The following is a 20,256-nucleotide window of genomic DNA, read 5'->3' on the forward strand; positions in this document are numbered from 1 at the left end:
GGTGTGCCACAGTACCATTTTGCTCCCTTGCAGTTATGTTTTTCTGATTATTTGATTTACAAAATGCTTTCATGTTTTCACAGGTTATGCCACTGTGTTGTGGTGCTTCAGGATTCTTATGCACTCTCGCCACTTACTCTGTCTCAGAGAGCTTGTATTTATTATCATTGTAAAGAAATATTAATTATGTGGTACTTGAAGAGATGGAGGTATGTTTGCTATGATATGTGTTTGACAGCCTTGTAGTGTTCTTTTGCAGCTGTGAGCTAGCATTCTGGTGTTAATACTGAGAGTACATCTGAGCCACAGCAGCTGTTACCTGGACCAAAAAAAAAAACCAAAAAAAAAAACCTTAAGAAGTTAGGGGCAAGCAAGGTGACCAGTGAGAGTGGAAAGCAACCAAGCTATGAGATATATTACTGCCAAGTATTTATTGGTTTTTAGAGATCTGGATAGTCCTTCAGCTACTGATATAGGATATAATTCACTGTAAATAGCATTGTGTTGTATCTGTGCAATTTGCAGCCTATTGCTAACTGTGAATCATGGCATNACAGTCTTCTTCAAAGAAACTGAAAATATTTTCCTTTTTATTTTTCTTAAGTGAATTTAATTTTGGAACAGACAGTAACAAGTATCTACTGCATATATTTGTATTTGTTTGATATCTCTATTTAGTTGCATAGTTTATGTCATCATTCAGTGGTGGTATTTAACTACTGCATTCACAAGTATTTGTAAATGAAAAATTTCAAATTTAGAACAAATTATAGAGTACCCAATTGTAAGAACATTCAAAATACAGTTTCCAGGTAGTGTAGAATTGGTCTATGGGAGGAATTTACCCTTCCTGAATGTACAGGGTTAGTGTGTTACTTGGGGAAATGCTCAAGTATCTCTCTTTCTCCTGTTCTTTAGTATTTGTAGATGGAAAATTAGTTGAATTAAGATAAATTTTTTTTAATGTCTGTGAAATTAATTTGATGGGCAAGGAACAAGAATAATAAGCTCAAAATTTAACATTTCAGTGTTTATGACAAAAGGTAAGATATTTGTTCAGAGATGAAGAACACAGTAGATGAGAGGAGATGCTAGAGAAAGTGAGCATGAATTCCTTTACATAGTTCCAGAGGTAATTTCAGATTCATCGTAGAATCACAGGATGGCTGGGGGGACCTCAAAGTCTACCTAGTTCCAATCCCCTGCCATGCACAGGACTGCCACCCACCAGCAGAGTCTGCCCAGGGCCCCATCTAACCTGGACTTGAGCGTGTGAAGGGATGGGTCATCTACAGCTTTTCTTGGCAGCCTCACCATGGTAGAGAATTTCTTTCTAATATCTAACCAAATCTTCTCTCTTTTAAAACTGTTAGCCTTTGTTCTGTTACGACACTCCCTGACGAGTAGTCTCTGTCCATCAGTTTTTTCTGTAGACTTCCTTTTAAAGTACTGTAAGGCCACTTGTAAGATCTCTCCAGAGCCTTCTCTTCTCTAGTCTGAGTTACCTCTGCTCTTTCAGCCTCTCTTCAATAGAAACATAGAATGTTCTGCATTGGAAAGGACCCTTTAAAAACATTTGTGAGTTTCCTTGTTGCTAGTGCTTGTTAATGTGTAATAGCTTGCACTTGGTGTTATTCTCTATGTAAATAAAACAAATATGTGTCACAATTTATGGAATTATTTACAGCAGGTGTAATATGTATTTTTATGTTTCTGAGTAATTTACCATACCAGTTCGCACTGAAATGCACATTTCAGTACCAGCTGGGATATCTTTCCTAATATAATTCATATTTAGTGTAGGACTTTCAGTTATGAGAAAGGTGAATTTTTATTTATTTATTTCTAAAGAAAATCATAATGTAGTGATAGTATTTGTGCATAGCAAATACTGCTTTTTTTTTTCTTTTTTTTTCTTTTTCCCACATTAAATGTTTATTCAACTAAATCATTGGTAAGAAAGGTGATCTTGCATCTAAGTAAACATCACTTTATAACACATAGAGGTTGGCAGAGACCTTGTTAAACCTCTACAGAGGCCATGGTCAGCAAAACTTAGCATAAAGAGTGGTAAAAAACAATTTTTGATGATTTCTAAGGATAATTTCCCTTCTAGATTTCTGTCAGTATTTCATGTGATGTAATGGCTTCCTATTATGTGCTGACTTTTTTCCAGAACCACTAGCACTAGAAACTAATGCTTCACTACTATTTAATATATGTTATCATATATTTGAATGAATTAACGTGTTCATCTCCTGCCTCCACGTGATACCAGCTCTTAAAAGCTAGTTGAAATAGAACTGGAGCATAAGCAAATAATTTTATTTTAATTTTTTTCAAATGAGGGCATTATATACAATAAGCATTTTCTTTACTTTTAAAACTTCCTGATAGGCTGTCAGAGGTAACATTTCTGTACTTCAGAAGTCAAGTAAATTAAATTATCTGAAAGCATTCCTTTGTTGACATATTAAAATATGACACTTGAGGAATACATTGAATCAGTACAAGACTGATAAAAATAGTTGGATATCTATTGAGAACAACCATCTGCTGGCCTATTAGAACAGGATTGTGAGTCTGTAACTGATTTAAGTTAAACCTAGAAGTAAATCTCTAAAAATAGAGTCTGAATAAACAGCATAGCTTGTAAGTAAGATGACAATGGATATGTTGTATTAAGAAGTAGAATTGTGTTTAAGTATAGAGTTTATTGTCAATAAATGGACTTAAACTATAAAAAAGAGGCCCTTTGACCTGTAAACAAGGCAAGTTCTTGGTTCTCTTGTTCCTGTCTTTCACCACCTTCACAAGAAGGTTCTTCTGGCATTTAAAGGCATATCTGTGAAGGAACTATACAGTTTTCAAAAAATTGTTTTTCAAATCTTATATTTCATTCTGCTCACAGTTAAAACTGAACTTTCTGGTTATGAAATGTAGGCTTAACAGAAAGAATAGCACAATCCATGCTGAAATGGAAGGGTAGGAGGTTAAGTTTAAAAGGAAGAAGAGCATGGGTTTCTGAATAAGTAAGGTAAGTGTTAGAAAAGTTTGTCAAGAGCTGTCTTTTTTACCTCTGTGTACCTTTAGCTGAACTTTTCCATTCTTGTTCAATTTAGTGTATTCACTTTTAGAAAGTGACTTCACTACTCAATTTTCTGAAACTGAAATAAGCCTGTAGGTTTGAATAGTATTCAAACTAGTCTATGGTCTAGGAAGCCGTGCAACAGAATGGAATCATACTGCCTTCCTTACATAATGGTTTCAGTAATATGTGATTGAGAAGAAAAAAATATGTGATTTTCTTTAAAAATCTTGAAATTCAGAAGTGATACATGGGTCATATAACACCTATTCCAGAGCAATTCTAGCAGAATGTTTGAGAGATAACAAATGCCCTTTCAGAAACCAGTGTCTTTTTTGACCAACTCCACTTTCGTAGTTACTGTCTAATTCAGGATAGCTATATTCCTTCTGCTTTTGCTGTGCTGTTTCAGCAAAGCCAACTGACTTACTGTATATGTATTTTCAAACAAAAGTAGGCTTTTCTCTTTGGAAACATATCTCAAAATAACAAATTTGCTCACTTAAGCTTTGAAATATTTGACGAGTTTTTTTATTAATTTTTTTTTAAGTTGCTCGGTAAAGTTACACAAAGCCACAACAGTTTCTTGAACAGTTTCACAGGTTTGCTAAACCTCACGTTATATTCTAGTAAGGTGTCATGGTTTTGTAATTTTGTAATTTTGCTATAAGTTTTCCACATCATAACATCATGTAAAGCATGGATACTTCTATTGAATGTGCAGTCCACAGAAGAAGACTACATATCCCAGAGAACAACATGGGTAGTGATAAGTCACGGGACCAGGACGCTATATAATCTTGTTCCCAGGCTGGAGTGTTCTTCTCTCGAACTTCTCGGAGAGTGGGAAGCGTTCCAGCCGTGTCGCCTAGAGTTCACAGTAGGCCTCTCGGTTTTCGGGGACTCTCTCTCTCTGTTTCGTTCGATCTGTTAGCCTCAATTATATTATATTGTGCTGTATTTTGATATCATATTTAGTAAAATAATTTTTTCCTCCTTAGATTGCCGCTGTTTTTATCCCATTCCCCTTTTCCCCCTCCTTTCCAAGCCCCGGGGGGCCCTATGGGGTGACTTCCCCTGTCACGGGCATAGGTAAATCTAAGTAACCCGTGACATAAGGTGTTTAAACCCATCTGATTAGAACACAAACATAATGTGGGTATCTGTCTGAAGTTATAACCAATCTAAAAACAAGCCTGTACTGCAAAACTATTTTTCATATCTTTTCTTTAAGAAATTCTTTAAGAAATTCTGTAGAAAGTGTAAGCAAACATGTTTGTATGTGTGTTGAAGTGTTTAAGTATGTGTTAACTGTTTGGTTTTGCAGTATTTAATTGCCTTAATTCTTTTTAATACTTCATCCATTTTTTCTTCTATCTTCTCTAGTAAGTATTGTACCCAGATTACTTCTGCTGCAAAATGAATTAACTTTTGGTGTTCAGAAGTCCAGCACTAAAATATCTGACAGCAGTTTCCTACAGTGATGATATAACAGCACCCATATTTTATATCTTCCATGACATGGCAACGAGAGATTCTTATTCTGTTATATCTGGCTAACTCACAAGCCTAAGAAATAGCTTCTGTGTTTTTAACAAAATGGGTTTTTTTGTTTTTTGGGTTTTTTTTTGTTTGTTTGTTTTGTTTGTTTGTTTGTTTTTAGGAAATAAACAGTTTATTTAAAATAAAGTCTATATGAATCATTGCATTATAAGTATTTTATTTGCAAAGTACTCTTTCCTTCATAGTACAAGAGCTCTTATTTGAAACTTGGAATGTTTCTCTGCATTTATTAGCTCTGAAGATGTAAGGAAAGTGTGAGATACAGAGCTGAAATTGAAGAATGAAGTATTTCACAAAGTAAATGTGAAAGTGGTTTGTGTGACATTTTCAGTCAATCTTTGGTCAAAAAGTTATTAGTAAATCATAAGACCTTCAAAGATACTGTGTTAAAATATGAAGATGAAATTCTGTTTTTTAGAAAAAATGTTAGTGTAGGACCTTCTCTGAGTGCCTCATTTCTGTGGTAAAAAATAAAAACAAACTAAAACAGACAAATAAAAAACAAAACAAAACAAAACAGTCTGACAACACTGATAGTCAAATATATTATTTCTTGAGGGAATAGAAAGTTAGATATTTGAACAAATTTTATGGGCAAATTATTGAATAAAATAGACACAGTATAGGCAAGAGTTTGTTAAATATTATTTAAGGTGGCACAATACACCCTTTTAAATACAGTTTACACAAAGCTTTAAGAAATTTATTAAACTAAAAGAGTAAAGGATAAAAGTAACAAAAACAAATCAGAAAGATATACAAATGATATTCGCTCTCACTCATCCTTCCCTTTTCCTTTCCTTTCCTTTCCTTTCCTTTCCTTTCCTTTCCTTTCCTTTCCTTTCCTTTCCTTTCCTTTCCTTTCCTTTCCTTTCCTTTCCTTTCCTTTCCTTTCCTTTCCTTTCCTTTCCTTTCCTTTCCTTTCCTTTCCTTTCCTTTCCTTTCCTTTCCTTTCCATACCTTTCTCTTTCCCTCCTTGTATACTGCTTAATTAGAAAGATATTAGAACTTATTTTAAAGAATAAGCTTAAGATATAAGCAGTGTCTTTAATAACCACTTTCGAAGTGAATTAAAATAAATATTGATCTGTTTTGCTTATAAAAAACCTTCTATTCATGAATTAAACAAACAAATAGTGCGGTCTAAAACTGTCTTTTATATCATCTTTATGATCTTATCAATGTGCCAAATTACCTGTCAAGTTTTAGAATGTAACGCGTTAATGTTTCATTTTAAACACATAACAACTTTTGTCACAGAACAATGAGTTTTGCTTCTGATAATGTTTGCATAGGAGTTTCTTTAAGGAAGAGTAGATAGCCATTAACTAGATGACCTTTCCTATCTGTGGTATTATTATGTATCGTCCAAAATCAGTCATTACTAAGGTAGAGGTTTCCCTTCATACTAGAATGTGGTCCAGCAGACAAATGTTGTGATCAATATTTAAGATCATTTCTAACATACTTAGTGCGTATGGTGCCAAAATTATTAATCTTCAAAAAAGCCAGCATCCTATATGCAATTCAGTTGTCATAGGACAACCCATTTATTGACCTGCAGTTAAATAAGGGAAAGTCTTTAGGACTGTGACTTCGTTTTTTGGTAAGGTAGTTCACCCATGCTTTATATAGATATCTGTGTGGTCTGTGGCTAGTGGATGCTTTCACCGTAAGCAAAAAGCATGTTTTTCACTTCCACCTTCATTCATTTTCTTTTTGTTGAAATCTTTGGTGGCTTTCTTACTTCCCCTGATTCCCAAGACTGCCTTCTGGCACAAATCTATAAGAACAAACTTTACCTTCAGAGAAAGTGGTAGCTGTTGTCACTGTATGTTGAAATCAGGACCTCACTTTGTGTCTTACGATCCTCACAGGAGGACTTAAACTTGTCAGACATCTTTGTGAATTATCCCCCTCATCTTCCTCCTGCTATCTAAGGACATAGGGCCATCACCTTCTACACGATCCAGCATACAGCTCAACTGTGTGATTACTGGACAATACCTAATACTTTTATTCTTTGTGCCTTATATTTGGTTAACTGGTAAACTGTTTGGTAAACTGTTTCTGTAGGTGAAATATCATTGTTGTTAGTTATGCTAAGGTAAAAAACCTTTTTTTCTGAAAGACAGGGGAAGCAGATGTCTTTAAGATTATTTAGTTTTGTCCATTCTCCTCTTAAAGACTGTACATAACAGAATATTCTCAGCCAAAGACTTGCACCTCTCCTAGGCTTCATCATGAATTTGATGGTATACTTCGAATAAGAGAAGTGTAGGGTTCTTACAAATTCTAGAATTTGAGAATGGGGTTGTGCAAGCAGATACATTTTATTCAAAGAAGGCTTTCTTTTGTAAGCTTGGAAGTAGCCAATACAATCTAGATCTAGATTCAGTTCAAAAGATCAAGTAAACTAACATTTCCCATGTTAGTTTATTTACAAGGGATACAGTAGCTTAACGGTGCTTATGAAGTTGAGTATTGCATGGAAGCTGCAATATGCGACTCCATTAGTCTTTACTACCTTACTTAGCATGAAGCTGTATGATATGAAGCATTAAGATATTGTTATACCAGCAAAAATGAATTCAGAATTTCGATTAAAGAAATGAAACATTGAAAAGGAATAAAAGGAAGGAAATAACAAATAAGGAATAACGGCTATCTCGTATCCTTTTTTTTAGGAGTATGTATAGAATTTGTTAAGCGTTAGTAATGGGAAGAAAAAAAATCTATGATATTTATATTGCTAAACATGCCCCAAAGATCACATCTATAAGCTTAGACATCCCTAAGAGACATCTCTATTGAGTATTTCTGTATTTCATTTTGATAAAATTGTCATTTTTGAACCCTCTGCTTTAAACTGAGAAATATTAGAAGAGAAAAGGATGTCCAGGAGTGAAGGGAATGAAATGCAGCCCACCTTTTAAAAGCTGTGGTCACAAACAGTTTTTGTAATCCTTTTTAAATATAACAGTTTCATTGGAAGAATATTGCCAGTAAAAAAAATTTAACAACTTTGTATCTGATCTTCTGAACTATAAGACCTCAAAGGTCTTGAAATTTCTTTCCTTTAAATAACATCATCCTCAAAGAGTATTGTGCTATGATGGAGGATTTTGAAATAAACCAGAAGCGAAAAGGCTTTTATAGCAAGCATAGAAGTACCTAGTACATATCTGCAGAGTTTTTAATGGAGAATGGTTTATGTTAGGTCCTTTACAAATGTGTTAAAAGATTAGTTATTTCAGTACAGTCCTTATAAATCTGAACAATTTTAGACATTAATGACAAGCAAGATAGCAAGGCTATAACAGGAGGATTTGAAAGTATAGCTGTGAGGGATTTAGGGATTTATACTGTACTGCCTCTTCTTTCTGTGTTTGTACATGAAAGAAAGTTGGGAAATTCACACACTATTCCTAAATAGCATCTCCTGTTGCTACAAACGAAAAGACAATTTTGCAGTAAATGCACCATTATTTTCACTTATAGTAGATATCTTTCACTTCTGTCCTTCAGGAAAAAAACACCATGCAGGGTTTCTGGGTAAAACAGGCCTCGTGCCATTACTGAAGAAGACATTACACCAGGTTTATTCCTTTTTTAAATTTATTAGATATAATAAAGTTGCAGACATTTAAAAAAGAAAGAGAAGAACTATGTGTGCAGTGGCATCTCTCATTCTTTTGTTTTTACCAAAAAATGCCAGAAATGAGGAAAAAAAAGAAATCTGACTTCTGTACAAACAGTTTTTGTCGGTTACAGTGTTAGTCACTGTAAAGACAAATAAGAAGATGAAGAATGACACCGACTTTTCTTGTGTAGGTTGTGTAATGTTTCTGGGTTTCTTATCCTAAAATGGCTGGCTGATACATGTTGAATGTTAGACGTTGTGTCCTGTGTGTCTCCAGCTGTGGGGCAACTAGCTGAGAGACAGAGATGATAACAAGAATATTTCACTTAAGAGTTTCTCAAAAAGTGGCTGTTTCTTCAGCCACTTTTTGAGAATATGCTTCAAAGTTACTTGTGGCATTCCAATTATTAACTAAAAACTGACTACATTAATACTACTTCTAACATGCATTGTAGGTTCTTGTTTCTGGCACTAGATGGTAATATTTTTGTAAAAGCCGCTTATGCTTTGGCAAAGTCTGGGTAATAGGTGAAGGAAAAGGTATCTGGAAAATATAAATGAAGACCTTCTGTGTCTGATTATTTACTGAACCTAAAAAGATTTGTTATAAGTTGAATTTTTTATTTCTTCCCTTTTTTATTGTTTTACTTTAGACTCATAAAATTTTGAAAAGAATTTTACCAGGGTGAATTGATTAAAAAGCTTTTATTATATCACAATAGAGCTCCAAAATTTCTGATTTTTAAATGTAATTCCTTTGTTAGTCCTATGTTATGTCCAAAAAAACTGTAAATATTCAGTGATACTAAATCCAGAACAGTAGGAATTTCAGATTGAATATTATCTTGAGCCATTGCCATCTCTACTGCTGCCTGCTGTGCAATTGCAGATGACATCTTCTGTGCTGTAAAGTGGTTGGGAACAGTTGTGCAACTAAAGATAGATAAGGAAAGTCATTGTTAAGATGATGCTTCGAAAATGTAAGCTCAGTGATGAAAACTCTTGTCGATTCTCTCATCCCCTTTGGTTTTACAAGGATGCCAGGGCAATAAGATGTATCTCCTGTAAGATAAGAAGCAGTATCAGAAAAAAAGCTTGAATGATTTGGCTTGCTCTGTGTACATACAGTGCTTCACTTTGAAATATCCCTGTTTACAAATCAGAGGTACATTAACAACCTCCTGGTAGTGGTTTTATTTTCCTGGATATGTGCAGAATGAGATCTCTAGGTGTAAGAGTTAAGAAAGTAAGTTTTATAATAGTTTTATAATAGTTAAGTTGTCAGTAACCTAACAGTCCAGAAAATTTGATTGCTAGGTGTTGTGTTGCGCAAAGCCGAAGTGCAGAGCATTAAGTGTGGGAAAATTAAAATGGTACTAAATGAATAAACATATTATGTAATAGTTTCTAAATATTTTGTATGTGCAAATTATTATTTAAATTCAAAATATAAATAGTTATTTAAATGCCACCTTGAAAAGTACTGAAGGTAATACTTAACCTATTAGGAAATAACTGTCTTATTATATAAGAACTAAAATAATACATTGGCGTTAACTGAATGAAATTATTGACTTATCTTGGGTTCTTGTTTAGCCCTTGGATGGCTTTTTAAAGGCCAAATTGAAGAGTTGTAGTATAATTAGATTCAGCTTACACTTGTCTTTGTTTAGAAATGAGTTCTCTGATTATAGCAGCACCAGCCTACCCTTTCTTTATCCACTGAGGGGTTTTGTCTATGCATATACATGGGTTATAGTAAATAGCGGAGGTTAGAATGCAACCAAAACAGGCAAACTAAACTTTAAAGCTGATTGAGATTTATTTATTTTTTACCTCTCCGGGTAATGTGCAACTATAGCAAAAAAAAATTGCCCAATATGGCTGATTCTTTCCTATGATATCTGAAACACAATTGATGTCAGAACAAGAACTGTATCTGAGTAAGGTGCTGTAGAGAAATAAAGGAGGACCAATATGATGTATTTATAAGCAAGCAAGTCCGTCAACATTTACAATCACTGAATGGCCTGGGTTGAAAAGGACCTCATGTTTTCTGAGTTCCAGAAAAGTTACATCTCAGTTTCAACTCCCCTACCATTTGCAGAGTATAATTTAATTTAATTTACAATTTAGAATTTAATTTTAATTTACAAAGTTGCTAGAAGTGTTGGAATGAATTTTTATGCAGTAGAAGTGATCTAGTAATGTTTTGCTAGTAATGAAAGACTCATCATTTAAGCTTTAAAGTAATGAGGTCTATGTCATAAACTATTAGAAGTATAGCTGCATATCTGCTTAGCTGCATGCTTACATGATTTGTGTCTTCTTGTACTTGCTCTTTCATTCTAAAATATTTTTGCTTTTTGCTTCTTCAACATGATAGTCTTGCACTGCAAAAATACTTTTTGTATGAAGGACTAAACTATTGACCACTTGATGCAGTTTTTGAAAATTGGCTAATGAAATGTTGCTTTTTCCCCTGCAAATCAAACCTGAAAGAAATAATTACCTTGTTTTGACAAGTGAACTGAAAATGTATGACATGCAAGTCTTACAGGAATGCCTATATGAAAACTAGGCTGTCATGTTTACAAGGTGATTTTTTTTTTACTACGATGAATTTTTTAAATAGTGAGTGGTCTCTAAACTGTACTGGTATTTTCTATGAAACTTAAGTTGTGTAAGGAAAAAATAAGGAATAAATGTATATTAAATTCTGATTGCATAGCTATTTTATGAAAACTTTTAATCATTCAAAGGTGTGATTTTTCTTCATTACATGCGTGTACTATCATGAACTAATCATTGACTATTCTTTGAGAACAGTTAGACAAAAGATGGGTTTGATTTGCAAATATTGAATGGAGCTAGTGTCTTTATAAACTCTGAAGTAATTCTTAAGAGAAAAGGATTTGGTCTGATTGACCATGCCTGAATATAAATAGTATCATATATGAATAAGCAACTTTATTTTCAGTGTTCATTTTATCTCTTTTTCATAAAGTGCAATTTGCTTTTTCTCCACTGATTGCAGAACTACACTGGCCTATTGCCCTTTTGCCAGAGTGGTTGATTGAAGTATTTCAGCATTTGAGATGGTGCTTTTTAACTTCTACTTTTAATTACAGTGTTTTTAATTACAGTAACATCTGTTAAGACAATTCCAAGTCTTATGTTCAAAGACTGATCCTCCTTCAGTGTGTTGTGTGATATATTTGGTTTGCATCCAGAAGGGGACAGAGATTCAGCTACATCTGAAAATGTTGGAATTGTTATTTGCAGAGAGGTATTCTGTAGCTTCTGAGAATTTAAGAAAATGTTACATCCATTAAATGTGTATTGTTTTATGCAGTTAATTCCGATGTGCAAAATAGTATGATCCAAGGTACCTTCATGCCTTAACTTTGTTTTGAAAGACCCAAACGAGAATCAGTTCTTCAGTACATTGCCCTGAAGAAATATTCCATTCTGCTACCTGTAGGTCTGCACTCATATTTGAGCAGACGTACTGTGGTCTTCTGTCTCTAACTGATGAGTTGGGTTTTTTTGGAGCAAACATCTTGTAGACTGTTCACTTTAGATTCATCAGTCTATTTCTATAGTAGTAGCATCTACAAGGTAAATTCCCAAAATGTGACTGGAGGCATTTCTGTGAAAAGAGAAGGGCAGCTTATCTGCTAGCAATGGTGCTTACAAAGTATTATTTATGCCATCACTTTTGGAGATACACATAACCGCTTAGCAGCTTTCTCCTCAGTCGAAGGCTTAGTCCTTTAGAGATCTCAGTATTAAATGGGAATACGCAATATTTGAGGAAAAAGTTTAAGTCTTGAAAGTATAGCAATTGAATGGTTACAGAATAGGCAGTCACAGTTTTGTTTTTCATTAAGGGCTGCTAGTGATAGAAAGCATATTTTTGTAGCAAAAGTACAATGAGTCAGTATTTACAAGACAATCCAAACCATAATCCAAGGCCATGAATACAATCCAAGGCATGGAACTCTACTCCCAAAGGACAGGCTGAGAGAACAGGGGCTGTTCAACCTGAAGAAGAGAGAAATGTGAGAGCAGACTTGCAGTAGCTGCTGGGGGCTGTAAGAAGGAAGGGAACAGATATGGTCTGTGGTGAAAAAGAGAGATGGTTTCAAACTAGAAGAAGGAAGATTTAGAGTAGATATAACAAAGAAGGTTTTTACGATTAGAGTGGTGAGGCACTGGCACAGGATGCCCAGAGAGGTGATGGATGCCCCCATTCCTGGAGGCAGTCAAGATCAGGCTGGATAGGGCACTGAGCAGTGATGTGCTTAAATAACAGAAAACAGTTAGTACTTGGAAAGAAATGCACGTATAGAAAATAAAATATTCACTAATGTGTTTATAATTTCTAGTCATTATAGTGAAAATATAATCTTAATATAATGAAGAAAACTTTTTTTTCTGGTCGATATTGAACTATCTGATTTTTTAAAAATGAAAAATGCCAGAAGCTAAATATAAATCATCTGTTTTTTACAGTTGCATCTCTGTAGAACTGAGCAGAAGCAGACAAGGTTTACTATTCAACAGTGATTTAAAATTCCCTTCATAAATGCTTCCTGTTAATAATACAAGTGTTTCAGAGGAAAAAGCATTGTAAACTTTGATACTTATATTGTGATTTTTTTCACTTACTTAACAAATTTTCTGTATGTGTTTTACAGGTTGTGAATATGGAGTGGGGAGGAGAGTATTCTCTTGATTCTTCCAATTTAGACTGTTTGTTAAATGTCCTCCCTGGAGAACTGGAGTTTCAACAGATCCTTAGTGATCTTGATGAAAAAATAAAGAAGAATTCTTCTAGGTAAAGACAGTGCTATTTCTATCCAAATCTTAGTGAAAGTACTTACATTTAGTAAGGAATGCACATTTTCTCTCTTCTTTCTTTTCTAGTTACAGGTTAAAATTCTTATATCTTTAGTAATTTGCATTTTTCACTTAAGCATTTAACGGTATTTAATAGCATTTAATTTTTATGCTATGGCCTTTCTCTGTGTGGTATTTTTAGCAATTGAATTATCTTAATCTTAGGAATTATGGCAGTAGGTGTGATATTGGAAGAAGAAAATGTGTATTCCCATGGCAGTTAATATTCCTTATTGCTATGGGAATTTTTATTCACTAAAAGCTACAGAATTCTACAGAAAAAATTAGAACTGGATCCCATAGTGTCCTTTAAGCAATTCTAATGAAAGTAGAAGATGCAAATATTTTTTTACATCTATTATTTCTTATATAATTCATTATTTTATCAATTTTAAGTACATTCATGATGCAACAGAGAATTTTATAACTAGAGTTTATTTTCAAATGTGTTTAATGGTCCATTTATTATATGATATATAGATCACTCTAAAAGTAATGCCTCCTATTTATTTCTATGGGAAATAAATAAAAGTAAAGTTTTCATGGCTTCTCTATACTTTGAAAAGTGTTGATAGTGTTTTATAGCTGCACTCTTTAGTACTGTTAGAATACTGTGAAAGATGCTCTTACACAAATAAACTTGGAAAGAAAAAAAGAAGAAGTACAATCAGAAATATATCAAGAAGCATAATTTTGTATTAAATTTGGGCAGTGTTTACCTTTTGGCTAAGGCATTCATGCTAGAGAGTCTCAATTTCAAAGAATGCCTTCATAACAAGTGGTTTATGTAACTTTTAGTGAAGCCTACATTTGTGAGAGGTCTTTGTGTCTGTTACCAACCAGCTTCCTGAATAACAGAGATAAATCTTTGCTGTTCTTCGCTGAAAAATGATTTTGGTCATCTCTGTGTCACTGTTCCATTGTCTGTGCCAAGCTGAGGAATTTTTAAGATTTCGTTTATATTATTCTTATCTATTTTTAAAAAATATTTGATATCTGTTTATGGATGCCTTTTGATGATAGATATTCCAGGCTAGCAATAAGAGTGAAGATTTGAGTAATATGCTTTGAGTTGTGGACCACTACTCAAATCTGTACAATTTTCAAGCTGTTGGTGTTAGTGAAATGCAGATACTCGGTGTTCAGTTTGTGTCATAAAACAGTAATAACAGATGTTTCTGAAGTATGTTGCTCTTGGAAAAATTAGCATCATGTTTGGCAAATGTATAAACTAGATATTGTCAGCTCTTCAACTAGCAAAGAACTCAGATTTTGTCATTTTGCCAGCCTGAAAGTTAGAGTGATTACCATCAAGATGAGTCTGTGGAAGGCATGCCTTATTACTGTTTCTTTTCAGTATGTCTTAAGTTTGTACTAACGGTTGATATACCTTCACTGTCCACTCATTTTTTAATCGTGTTTTATATCAGATAGCACTATATGTTATGCTTACCATCATCACAGTGGCAATATATTCAGATTTTTAAGAGGGTTGATTTTTCCTTTCACAATTTTAGTCATAGAATCATAGAATGATGGGTTGGAAAGGACCTTGGAGCCCACCCAATTCCATCCCACCAGATCAGGGTCCAGGGCCCCATTCAGCCAGGCCTCAAATACCTGTGCCAGTGCCTTGCCATCCTCTGAATGAAGGCTTTACATTTCTGTGGAAATGACACTTAAGCTAGTTTCTAACTAATTTTTACAAGGAAAATCAGAACATAGGTCTGTTGTTACCAGGTGATATTTTGCTACTGTAATATGTCAGTTTCAGAAATGGAGAGGAGTTTAAAAGAAGATGGACAGCAGCTGATGTGACTTTTAAATTAAAAAGAGTATTTTTATTGCTAATATATTAGAGGTAGCATGGAATGAAATCATTTTCAAGTTACCATTGATCTTTATAAGTGGTATGATAACAGCAGCTCTATGTGCTACAATGATACAATTGGAATACAGTCTATGTTTCATCAGATAGATTTATGATTTTATTATACCACTGAGAATAAACATAATAGTATACAGCATATATATATTTTTAAAAATAAAACATTGTGCAAGAAATTGTGATCCAAAAGTGCATAAATCACTTGAATGCTCATTTATTGCCTTCCAACTGAATAGCTTTTATAAAATTGTATGACACAACAAATCAGATCTCCTTTTCAGCACTTTGAATTACTTTGGTATTTTTGAATTGTACCAGTTCTGTTGGGCTCTATAACAAAGGGGCAAAAAAGCCATATGTGGGAAATAGTTGTATTTTAAGTTTTAAGAGAGTAAGTGGTTCATGCATTCATTATTATATAGCAGAGCTCTTTTTACACCTGAATGTCAACTTTATTTTTATAGTACTTTACAAAAGCAGGTAAATATGGACTCTCAAAACCACTGTCAGTGTAGCATCAGTTTACTGTTAGCATGAAGGTGTATTCATGATTTCATTAGGACTGCCATTTGGCTTCAGTATTTACCCTCACATGTGCTTTCATTAATCCTTGTTTTTCAGAAATGAGTTACTGGATTTTTGTTTTCTAACATAGATGCACTAGAGTTTGTTGCAGTTAATTTATTAGTAATTTGCAGAAATCAACTTTTGGCTCATACTTACTATTGCTATACAGAAAATAAGGTGCAGGGTTTAAACCAAAGTTACCATACGTAATTTAAATATGATTGTGGCATGAAGTCTTTCTTGCATTTGATTTTTGTGTGTATAGTGTTCACTTAGGTGGATGATTGACTGCCTTGTAGTGGTGATGAAACAAGGCAGATTCAATGAGGCTGTAGGTCAGTGTGAGGAATTCCACATCTTCTTCAACAAAACAATTACTCCAATTTCAACAAAATTATTTACTAATAATTGTATTCCCTAATACAATGCAGACCATATCTTTCTGAGGCTTTTTACAAAGGCTTAATTTGACTTCAGTCCATAAACTTCAGCCTGACTGTGTAATTAGCAGTAAATTAGTCACTGGAGATTTCAGTGGTCTTTCATCACAGACTCCAGTAAAGTCAAGATTAGTAAGTGCTTAGAGCATCGTATCTTGTCCCATAACTGTTCTTACAAACTGTAATCAGTATTTCATTAACTAACAAGATCCTGAACTTGCAGACATTGAAACGGTTAGGAAGGTGCCTCAATCAGAATGTTAGTATGTTGTTTTCCAGTTCTTTTGGTTGTTAATTATAACCTCACCACTGTGCATAGAAACAATTATCAGTACTGATACTTCACAACAAAAGGATGGTAATTTCAGACAGGGTATTAAGCACTGATACATTTTCCTGCATCAGAACTGTAGTATATGTGGGCTTGTGTGTTTTAAAATTGTGAAGTGCTGCAGTGTGGGAGATGGAGAGGTCTTGTCTTTTCCAATTTTATTTGAAAAAAATTTTTCCTCTCTGAAGATTTCAGGCAGAAGCTAAACTTCACTGTCTTATTATTCAAAAGAAGTAGAAAAATTTGGGGATCTCCCTCCAAAATCCCTAGTAGTCATTGAGTATTTCTGAGAATTTCCAAGTACAGCCAACATTAAACAAAAAATATTTACAATGGCAGCATGGAACTATTATTTGTCACAGAGAAAAACCCCGAAACTCTATGTGCATAGCTTACTTGCTGTAAAAGTGCATTCCTGTAGTGTTTAACAAAAAGTATATTATTTTTCAAGGCACTAGAATAAAGTTAACGAATGTATTGTCAAAATGGTACCTGTTTAGCCACTACCAGGTACTTATTACTAGAAAAGGATAATAGAACTAAGAAGATAATGTGATCTTATTCATATCCAGTTTGTGTTGTCTTTGTGCCTTATCATTGAGTTCAGGCAGTTGTTTCTTACCATTTCTGTAGATTTCTTGCCAGAAACTATAATAAGGAAAATGCCTATGGGAATTAAACTGTTCGAAGATCCTCTGGACAATCTTTTACTACTTAAAAATATATGACAGATCTTCTGTTGCAGGTTTCCAGTTGATGTGATTGATTTTACTTGAAATACTGTGTATCACTAGCAATCAACCTTGTCAAGAAATATAAATGACAATAACATAGAAATATAAAGTTAGTACTTCTGTCTTCAGAAGATGCTGGAAATAATTATTTCATTAATTTTAAATCAATCTAACTATTCTTAGTAAAATACATGTAAACTCTGATGGTAGCAACAGATCCTCATGCTTATGAAGCTCTTTAGCATAAGTAACATGAAATTTAAAGATTGTTTTGGTTTATAGCTTAGCAACTTAAATTTAACCAATCTCAATGTCATTTTATGGCTGTTCCATATTCTATATAAAATGAATTGAAACAGTGCTCTTTAGGAATTCAAAGATCATTCTTCAACTGACTGTAACACCACCAAACTTAGCTTAGACTCTAAAAAACAACCACCTCAGCTGTAAGGAGAAACCATTTCAGTGAAATCACAGTTTTACTGCCATAATCTAACAGCCTTCTATGATGGATTGACCACGTTGTTGGACAAAGGGAAGACAACTGATCTACCTGAACTTCTGCCAGGTCTTTGACATGGTCCCTCATCATAACGTTTTCCTGTGACATCTCCTAGTGACCATCATTAGAAACATGCAAAAAAATTTGTTGGGCAATACAAAGCTTGTCTAACATTGTGCCAATAAGCTGATTTTTAATAGAAACCTTAAAGTTTCTGGTTGGGTCCAGCAATGTCTTAACTTAGACATTTAAAACATTCACTAAATGCCCTGCCATACCACCAGATTTAAGAGTTTCTGAGGGTATTTTGGAAAAACAACAACAAGCAACACAGTGCATACAGAGCAAAGACAGTTACCTATATCAAGCAGGAAGAAGACTGATTTTCCTTTAGTACTCCAAATTTTGTCTCCCTGATACAGATGGGGTTGCATACAGTCCTGGTTGTATGCTTTCTGTTGACCGCACATGATACAATGATAACTCTTGGTCCTGTCATTGCATACTGATTATCAGTTGATTTCATCTGGATTTACACCTGTTCATTCAAAAATTCAGTTAATTTCAGTGAAAAAGAATTATTTGGAAAAAAATTATATGTACCCTTCTTACAATTGTAACTTTAAGAATATAGTTTATAATGCACATTAAGCACATTTTTTACTTCAAGATAATGTATTTATTTTTTTAAAAAACTTCAACAAATTTTGAAAATAGACTAATTTTCTAAACTGATAGTAAATTATAAAGCTATAGATACTGGCTTGTCCAGTGAGAATGATCTTAATCCTATTTGGAGGAAGTCTTCTGTTAAAAGTGTTTGCTTTCTAAACTCAGATAATATGCATGAAACCTGTATTTTTCTCCAGAAGTATCTAAATTCCTAAACATTTAATTTTGTAATTTATGTAATTTAAAGGAGTAAGCATGCATAATTAATCATGTTCATTTAATACTAGATGTTGACAAAAATCTTAGAAGTGAGAAATACCAATATTTTTGAGATCATGTTTAGCTACAGTATGGTGTAAGCAAGCGGTATGAAAATGTTTTCGTTCAATGGAAAACAGTTTTAGTACAAACACCCTGTTTATTTTATTGAGATGGAAGAATTGAACAAAATGATTAGAATTATTATGGTTTGTACCACAGTGTCCAATGGAATGTATCTAGCTGATTCCCTTTTCAGACTTCAGAAAAACTGCTGAAGCGTCTGGTGTTGTGAAGGCTGTAGGATTTTCATAGTCCATAGTTTCTCAAAGATAAAAGTAAAAATTGGTTTCTAACTGAAGAACATTGGCAGAGACCAACCACAGTAGTGCCTTTTACAGTGCATGTTGCCATCATCTCTTCGGTTTGATTGACTGAGACACCACAGCATGACACAATAAAAGCCTTAGTTTGTGTCCCAGGAGTCAAGGTGTATGCTTTGTTGTCCTGGGAACACGTTTCACAAGCAGAAAGAGATAAATGACAGTCTTTTACCAGGTTTAGTCCTCATGCCTGGACTGTGCTATCAAGAGCCTGACTGGTCACATGAAGAGGAAGACTGTGTTTCATGGAAGTAATTTTTCCTGATAGTGCCCTGATAAGTCCTTATGAGCAGGTACTTCTTTCAGTCCACTTCATTTTGAAGTCAGTGATGCTCAGAGAAATCTCAAAAAGATTTTCACTTTGTCATGGTTTTGTAATTTTGTAATTTTGCTCTCAGTATTCCACATCATAACATCATGTAAAGCATGGATACTTTTATCGAATGTGCAGTTCACAGAAAAAGACTACATATCCTAGAGAACATCACGGTCAGGGATAAGTCACGGGACCAGGACACTATATAATCTTGTTCCCAGGCTGGAGTTTTCTCTCTCGAACTTCTCAGAGAGTGGGAAGCGTTCCAGCCATGTCGCCTAGAGTTCACAGTAGGCCTCTCGCTTTTCGGGGACTCTTTCTCTCTCTGTTTCGTTTGATTTATTACCCTCAATTATATTATATTATATTATATTATATCGTATTGTGTTATTTTGTATTCCAATATCATATTTAGTAAAATAAGTTTTCCTCCTTAGATTGCTGCTGTTTTTATCCCACTCCCCTTTTTTCCCTTCCTTTTAGGGCCCAGGGGGGGCCCTATGGGGTGGCTCCCCCCTGTCACGGGCATAGGTAAATCTAGGTAACCCGTGACACACTTCAATCTTTTGGAGACTGGTGTACAGACCACTCAAGTATTTGTAAGTGTTAATGTATTTTACCATCTTTTCTACTTACAAAATCTGGTTTCTGAACATAATGCAGCTGTAGAGTGGTATGTCTTCATCTCAGTAGAGTAGATAAGCTTTCATTTGTCATATCTTTATGCCTACAGAAGTTATAACATAATTCATAGTGAACACAATTAAATGTGGGAAAATAAGCTGTTCCAAATGTCCTATGTGTTTCAATGAAATTGTTTGTAGAAGTTGTACAGCTTTCATTGCTATGGGAACTTTACATGTATTTCTGTTTTTCCATTACAAAATGTTAATCATTCTGTACTTAAGTAGTACTTACAATTGTCATTGCATTCTCTGTGTACCATCAATGCATTTTATCTGCTCA

General features: G+C 34.1%; 1 protein-coding gene across 1 annotated transcript in view; it reads left to right on the forward strand.

Annotated features, from left to right (window-relative positions):
• KIAA0825 (KIAA0825 ortholog) overlaps positions 1-20,256 on the forward strand; it is a 218,328-nt gene that overhangs the window by 18,157 nt on the left and 179,915 nt on the right. The window contains exon 2 of the mRNA XM_015849690.2: positions 12,998-13,137. Within this exon, the coding sequence (XP_015705176.1) occupies positions 13,007-13,137 (131 nt within the window). The 5' untranslated portion in view covers positions 12,998-13,006. The remainder of the gene's footprint in view (positions 1-12,997; positions 13,138-20,256) is intronic.

The sequence above is a fragment of the Coturnix japonica genome, chromosome Z, assembly GCF_001577835.2.
Source record: "Coturnix japonica isolate 7356 chromosome Z, Coturnix japonica 2.1, whole genome shotgun sequence".
NCBI classification, from domain to species: domain Eukaryota; kingdom Metazoa; phylum Chordata; class Aves; order Galliformes; family Phasianidae; genus Coturnix; species Coturnix japonica.